Source organism: Oncorhynchus mykiss, chromosome 13 (assembly GCF_057628025.1).
Source record: "Oncorhynchus mykiss isolate SJ-2025 chromosome 13, ASM5762802v1, whole genome shotgun sequence".
Classification (NCBI taxonomy): Eukaryota; Metazoa; Chordata; class Actinopteri; order Salmoniformes; family Salmonidae; genus Oncorhynchus; species Oncorhynchus mykiss.
In genome coordinates this window covers 31,059,832-31,068,175 of record NC_143034.1, presented here as the reverse complement: position 1 = coordinate 31,068,175, position 8,344 = coordinate 31,059,832, and the positions used below count along the sequence as shown (strand labels likewise).

General features: G+C 42.8%; 1 protein-coding gene across 1 annotated transcript; it reads left to right on the top strand.

Moving 5' to 3' along the window:
- Window positions 1-727: 727 nt before the first annotated feature.
- Window positions 728-8,344, top strand: LOC110485970 (E3 SUMO-protein ligase CBX4). The gene is made up of 5 exons (XM_021557239.3): window positions 728-1,048; window positions 1,236-1,279; window positions 2,396-2,461; window positions 3,446-3,512; window positions 3,804-8,344. Exons 1-5 carry the CDS (start codon window positions 980-982, stop codon window positions 5,220-5,222), a joined length of 1,665 nt encoding a protein of 554 aa, XP_021412914.2. The 5' UTR covers window positions 728-979; the 3' UTR covers window positions 5,223-8,344.

The window sequence follows — 8,344 nt, the reverse complement described above, 5'->3', positions numbered from 1 at the left end:
GTTACCCAAGTCACTAAGGCGAATAGCAAAGCTCACGTTTATGGAATTTCTTTCAAAGATCCCCGTGTGAAGTCTTTGGAAAACGATCATAAATAACCTGGGGAAATCCAGATTACAGTTATCACAATCCTATGAGGGTGATGATGGTTATTATTAGTATAATGTTTCAATTAGATAGGGGACTGATTAATACAATCTTCTATAGCTTAATCAGTGTGCATAATGTTGGTTTTCTATCGTGGTTAAATGCTCAGGGTACCATTTATTGTATCATTCAGTTATGGGCTACATAGGGCCTACCATACCCATAATTAACTGTTGCATATATTTGTTTTGGTGTGGGACCCCAACGTTGAATTTCAGTAGGCCTATTGATGATGAGTCGCACACCAATGACAATCACTTCATTTATCCATCGGTTTCAGCCTTTAAGGAAATCATGGGTGTGTCCTTTAGAAATATCTACCATACACTTGTGAAAATGTTAATGAATACGTTAACAAATAGGCTACATTAATTAAAATAGATCAAAGGAAATGGGCATGGAGCCTTGATTCCTTTTTTCGTGATTTGGATGACATGCGTAAAAGGCTAATATTCAGTTACAATTCCCAATTTGACATATCATAAAACAACATTATACTTTTCATAGTACCCTCTTGCAGTTCCATTTCACCCTACACATCCATGGGCTAAAGCATGAAACTGCCCCAGCCCCCAAAAGCGCCTCCTCCTCCTGACGTCACGTCAATGGCTCTTTGCGTTAACAGTTTTCTGCGACCCCTTCTCGTGTGCAAAGCAAAACGTATCGCACTGCTACTGCCAACGAATTCCAAATAGAGTGAGAGGGAAAGAGAGGGAAGATCGGAGAGAAGGGAAATCTCCCGTATTAATTTGAACGACGGAAAAACAGCGCACACGGGGGAAGGGTGACATTTTCTACAGGGATTGGAAGAGAAACCTTCCCTTTGCATCGAAAATGGAGCTACCCGCCGCGGGAGAGCACGTATTTGCGGTGGAGAGCATCGAGAAGAAGCGGAATCGAAAGGTTTGAAAACACTTCAAATATATGACTGCTCAATATCCACAAACAGGGTTCTTTGGTGTCACTATACCATATATTGCGTAATTGATGGAAGTAAATTATGTTGTTGTTGTGTTTTTGCAGATAGACTATAATGTCAAAGAACCGCTTATAATCAAATGAACCAATATGTTCTCTCATCTGCGTATAGGGGAGGATGGAATACCTAGTCAAGTGGCGAGGATGGTCTCCAAAGTAAGTTACCTTTTAAAATACTATAGCATACTTTAGTACTACCTTAGTAATGCAAATTAATATTTTAAGTTTTCAAGTGTGTGTGTGTGTGTGGCGCGGGTGCGTCTTTGCGCGCGTTGAAGATAATGTTTGATTCGATCGATGGCGTTTAGGATGCTATCACTAATTGATGTGTTAAGTGAAAATTAAGGTAACATGGGGTAACTAGCCCCCCAATAACATGTTCTAGTAATTAGCTCTTAAAAGCTATAATTTGATGTATCTTATTTAAGTTAAATAAATCAAATATTGAAACAAAATGGCATTGCACATCTCACTATTAATATCCTCACTATGATGAGGTTTTGAAGGTTCCTCTTCTCCTTTTCACACTGAATCATGTCCAAATACTACAGTATATAGAAAAAACTGACTGTGTAACTCAATGGAGTTATTTGCAGATGACTTGGACATGCTAAGTTAGGTACCATTATCTTGCATTGGATTGCCCTAATGGTACATCTATAAAAAGTGTATAGGTCTAATGTAATTTGAATATATTTGTACGTTTTTTCTAAATGACAATCATTAGATCACCTTACCTCAGAATCGTTTTGTTCGAGTGACTTAAAAAAAAAAAGTAGATTAGACGGGTGACAAAGTGGTTTCTGTGAGAAATGTAGGGGGGGGCAGTTACTCCGGGGACTTGTTACCCCACGTTACCCTAATCGCCCTCATAGAGTTGCTGTTTTGCTTGTGCTGACTTTGTGAAGTATACTTCCTAGCAATTATTAACACTTTATAATGAGATATTTCCAGAGTATAGGCTACACTTTGCTCTTACTTTATTACACATTTATCAATAATGTTTATGTTTTGTATGTCGGCCTATTTCGACAAGACTGACTGCTAACTGTTAACAGCTAACCTGATTACAGAAGTTGCCTAGCTACTTTACAGTGGATTCTGTCTGCAACCAAGCGGATGACGGTCACATTTGATATATGGTTGTAGTTTGGTTGATAGAAGGCGACCTCTGTTGATATCTCTCTCTCTCTCTCTCTCTCCTCTCTCCTCTCTCCTCTCTCCTCTCTCCTCTCTCCTCTCTCTCTCTCTCTCTCTCTCTCTCAATAATAGATATAACACGTGGGAACCAGAAGAAAACATTCTCGACCCGCGGCTGCTTGACGCTTTCCAAAACAGGTGAGTTTGACAGACTCGATTTGACGTGACAACCTTACGTAGTCAATGGAGATGGATTGATTTTGAGTTTGCCCATGCCACAATAGGCTATCATCTTTCACAGGCTATATGCTTATCCAGACACCAGGCCCAAACATTCCTTGACTGCATGCTTTGTCTTATCCCCCCCATCCCCGCTTCACCTCAGCATGTATTGGATGAGGAAGGCACTGATAAAAAGTGCACTAGTAATTAGTAATAGTAATTAGTCATTAGTAATAGGCAACGTCTCTGTAACAACCGTAGAAGCATCCCCTTGAAGACACCGTGTGCAGTGACTCGGCCCGTGGTCGGGTTTGCTGTCATCCTCTCCCGCAGTGTGCGCAAACCAGCTTTTAAGAGAGACATGTCACTCAGTAGGGAAAATGTTGACGGAGGGCAGTGTCTGTTTTCGCCATTATCTCTGTCTCTAAACGGGGGAGTTTTTTATTGTAGCTAATTACGTGACTCTCCAGGGGGCATCACCGGGCAGAGTACCAGGCTATGAAAATATACGGTAATTAGATGTGCGCAAGGAGGGGGGGTATTGACTTACTGCTCTAGAGTAAGCATGGAAAACAGTGGGCTATAGGAAAAATATCCTATCCTATTTTGGAGTAATGCAGATATAGTCGGGCCTAAACCATATTTGACATGAGAAGGACTTTGATATACAGTAATACCTGGTAAACAAGTAATACTTGCCTGTAGCCTGTAGGCCCTGCACTACATTAAGGATGAGGTTTGTAATTCATGTCTCGTGGGTTCAGTTAGAGGATCTAGTGGTAAACAGGGGGATTTGACTGAGGGGTATTCCACTGATGTTTCATGTCACCAATTAGGATGAAATGGTGCATGGGATTTCCCCCATAAATGACTGCATTGCATTACGCTATTTCATTATTAGTACATCACCGTTATTGTGGATGGTTTGAGTGACATGGTGGCGGTTTCTGCCTTTCACAGGGAGAGATACGAGCAGCTTATGGGATATCGCAAAAGAGGGCCAAAGCCAAAGCACCTGATGGGCCAGGTGAGTCTTCACATATTTTGGAGGGGACAATTAACTCCTGTATTACGATACATTTGATCAAATAAATGTTACAATTCTGTATGAAAGGCCCTCACAGAACTAAACACCAGTTTAGAACTAAACACCAGTTTAGAACTAAACACCAGTTTAGGGCTCAGGATTCACCCAAAGGTCATCTAGAGGAACACCATTTGATGATAGCATTTTCCCAACCTTCATTACAGAGAGAAAATCAGTCAGATGGGGATGTCAACAAGTCTATCAGTTAACTAACGGCTGTGTTTTTCTCAGGTCCCTTCCTTTGCCCGGAGATCCAGCGTCCTCTCAGGCCTTCAGGAGACCACCCTGGACGAGGACAACCGGCAGCAAGTGGACCCCATCCAGACAGTGCGCTCGCAGACTCAGCAGTACCAGCTGAACAGCAAGAAGCACCACCAGTACCAGCCCCTGCTGGCCAAGGAGAGGGAGGCCGAGCAGCAGGCCAACGGAAAGAAGAAGCTCTACTACCAGCTCAACAGCAAGAAACATCACCACTACCAGCCTGACCCCAAGATGTACGACAGCACCCAGTGCATGAAGCCAAGGGAGGCCACCAAAGCTCCGGAACTGCCCACCAACCACAGCTGGAACCTGCCTCCCGCGCTGCAGCAGAAGTGGGTCCGGGACAAGGACTCTGGTTGCCTGAGCAAAGTCAAGGATATCACCATGGAGCTAAAGAAGCTTCCGGCTCACCTCAACGGCCCCAGTGGCGAATCGGAGCAGAGCAAGGCCACGGCCAAAGAGGACGCACCGCTGCTGGAGGCCGACAGTGTCAGCGACAGCAAGCTGAAGATCGTCAAGAACAAAAACAAGAACGGACGCATCGTCATTGTCATGAGCAAGTACATGGAGAACGGCATGCAGGCGGCGAGGATTAAAAACGGAGATGTGGAAACCCTTGACGAGCCGCAGCCGGACAATGATGATGATGCTGCAGAAAATCAACTTGAAAAGATGAGGCTCGTCCAGAAACTGGGTCTCACCAACGGATTTGCGAAAGACTGCAACAAAGGGTCTAACAGATCTAACGTATTTAAGTGTCCTGCTGACAAGGTCGACTGGCCCAAAATGGGGCTTAGTGCGACAGAGCAGAATAAACATTTCAATGTCAGGGTTCAGAAGGAGGCTACAGAGGATCAGCCCCTGCAGCTGACCAACAAACCTAACCTTGCCCCTTGGCCCATTGAGATGGGGGTTCATAGGACTCAGCCAGGAAAGGGCTCTTCTCCAGCCCTCAAACGTCACCTTTCGGAGGCAGACAAGGGCGAGGACCGGGGTGGCTGTAAACAGTTTCTAAACTCCCGGAGTATCAGTATACCCTGCACTGTGTCCTCACCTCCTCAAAGCAACTCCACGGACCAAAATGGCCACCATAGCCACAATGGCCAGCGGGACTACGACTTCCTGGAGTCTAACCAGGACGAGCCCATGGACCTCAGCTGTGTGAGGTCCAGACGGGAGGCTCCAGTTCCCACAGAGACACAGGTGGCTCCTTCTGCCGAGGAGGAGAAGACTGCCGAACAGACAAAACCGCCATTGGCTATCACAACAGAACAGACTGTGGAGGAGGAGCCTTTTCCTTCATTCAAGCCTTTCCTTGGGAATATAGTCATCACGGATATTACAACAAACTGTCTCACGGTGACATTTAAGGAATACGTTACAGTGTAACGAAGCTGACAAAAGACGATCTGAGGACGAGGGATTAACAGCAACTGTGTGAATTTGTACAAATGTGTGTTGGAACATATTGGTATTTTCAGATGTTTGAATGTAAATAACAACCTTTAAAGTTTGCATTAAGTGGGGTTGTGATTCATTTTGTTTGGGGGTTCCTAACCCTCCTATAATTTGCATGTACGTAACTTTGGCTATCATTCTCTAAATGAGACCCAGAGTTTTTGTCATACTTGACGATGTAGGCTTCTAATTGAGTTACAAACTACTTTAGCACATGCTATTTTGACACATGGTATCAGGGCTCAGTGAAAAAGCACTTACTCATGTAAATATGATTAACTTTTGACAAAGGCTTTATATCCGTTTTGGTTTACAGTCTTTGTTTCAGGTCTATATATTGAGAAAGAAAAAGTCTATGTATTGATTATTGGTAAATGACACCTTCTTTCAGTTTATTTGCCTGCGTGTGGTGTGTGTGTGTGTCTGTGCGTTCATGTGTAGCGACGTTGCAAAATGACGGGCTGTGTGTGCGCATGTACAGTACCAGACAAACATTTGGACACACCTACTCATTCAAGGGTTTTTATTTCTTTATTTTTTTTACTATTCTCTACATTGTAGAGTAATAGTGAAGACGTCAACACTATGAAATAACACATGTGGAATCATGTAGTAACCCCAAAAAAGTGTTTTATATATTATATTTTAGATTTGTCAAAGTAGCCACCCTTTTGCTTTGATGACAGCTTTGCACACTCGTGGCATTCTCTCAACCAGCTTCATGAGGAATGATTTTCCAACAGTCTTGAAGATGTTCCCACATATTCTGAGCTTTTCCTCCACTCTGGGGTCCAACTCATCCCAACCCATCTCAATTGGGTTGAGGTCGGGTGATTGTGTAGGCCAGGTCATCATTCTTGGTCCAATAGCCCTTACACAGCCTGGAGGTGTGTTTTGGGTCATTGTCCTGTTCAAAAACAAATGATAGTCCCACTAAGCGCAAACCAGATGGGATGGCGTATTGCTGCCGAATGTTGTGGTAGCTTTGAATTCTAAATAAATAACTGACATTGTCACCAGCAAAGCACCCCCACACCATCACACCTCCTCCATGCTTCACGGTGGGAACCACACATGCGGAGAGCATCTGTTCACCTACTCTGCGTCTCACAAAGACACAGTTGGAACTAAAAATCTCAAATTTGGACTCATCAGACCAAAGGACCGATTTCCACCGGTGTAATGTTCATTGCTCGTGTGTCTTGGCCCAAGCAAGTCTCTTCTTCTTATTGGTGTCCTTTAGTAGTGGTTTCTTTGCAGCAATTTGACCATGAAGACCTGATTCACACAGTCTCCTCTGAACAGTTGATGTTGAAATGTGTCTGTTACTCGAACTCTGTGAAGCATTTATTTGGGCTGCAATTTCTGAGGCTGGTAACTCTAATGAACTTATCCTGTGCAGCAGAGGTAACTCTGGGCCTTCCTTTCCTGTGGCGGTCCTCGTGAGAGTCAGTTTCATCATAGCGCTTGATGGTTTTTGCGACTGAACTTGAAGAAACTTTCAATGTTCTTGACTGACCTTCATGTCTTAAAGTAATGATGGACTGTCGTTTCCCTTTGCTCATTTGAGCTGTTCTTGCCATAATTTGGACTTGGTCTTTTACCAAATAGGGCTATCTTCTGTATACCAACCCTACCTTGTCACAACACAGCTGATTGACTCAAACGCATTAAGAAGGAACAAATGAACTTTTAACAAGGCACACCTATTAATTGAAATGCAATCCAGGTGGCTACCTCATGAAGCTGGTTGAGAGAATGCCAAGAGTGTGCAAAGCTGGGGTGGCTACCTTGAATAATCTCAAAATAAAATATATTTTGATTTGATTAACACTTTTTTGGTTACTACATGATTCCATATGTGTTATTTCATAGTTTTGATGTCGTCACTATTATTCTACAATGTAGAAAATAGTACAAATAAAGAAAAGCCATAGAATAAGAAGGTGTGTCCAAACTTTTGACTGGTACTGTATGTGTGTGTGTGTTTGCAAAATGGACAGATTTAAACTAGGAAGGTAGAAAGAAGTCTGTTGCTTGGACAGATCATGCCTCGTGAGACGACAGGGAGAGCCAAACAAACAGGGCCTCCCGGGTCAAACTGCACAAGTCAATGAAGGACCTTGGAGTTAACATGTACTTTGCACTGTTGTAGGCTGGCTGAGGGGGGTGAATGGCTGCTGTGAAGGGGATGGCCTTAGCCTCTTATCTGAGGGTAACGTTTAGGACGATAGATATTACTGGTTTCAATTATTGTAAATATGTGAAATACCCACTGATATCATTCATTCCCTGTAGCTCTGTAACAATGTGGCATTTTAGATATCAATTCAAGTCCCATTGGCCTAGTTCTTTCTTCAAGACCCATAACATGGATACTATTCATTTTAAAACAATTCTATGTTTATAATTGATCCTATTTATTGTAGCTATTCACTATTAATGTGGAACATGAAGGGAAGTTGGAAATGATTTATGTAGTATTCATTTTTAGAAGGTCGTGTAGGCCAACTAACAATCACATTCATCCCTGCCGTTTTGTTGGAACTAATGATGACTTCGCCTACATGTCATATTCAGAATGTAAACTACAGTTAACACAGGTGGCCTTTCCTGTTCAATGCATTTAAGGAAATGTCCGGCTACTCTTTTATTCACCCTGTTTTCTTCACTCTCCGTTATAACTAGAAGTACAGAAGTAATTATGAATCCCTGTTCTCATAGCCTACACTCTAATGCTTATGCGTTTGATAGGCCTGTGGCCTTTTGTGGGCGTATACCACTGTTAATGTTTCAATGGCATTCAGTGTTTTCATTGCAAGGGCAAGGTATATGGTATCCTAGGCTAGTCTATAGCCTATATTGGTATCATCAAAAAACATGAATTCATGGGACCTTCTCAATGTTCTGTTTGAAACCCCTTTTCAGCACTTGGTTTTTATCAAATATGCATTGTAACTGCTTTAAGAGGGACTTTGTTGTTCATGTGAGCAGACTAAACTGAAAAGGCTTCTCCTGATGTGTTTGGCAAGAATAAAATGGTAAGAAAGTTA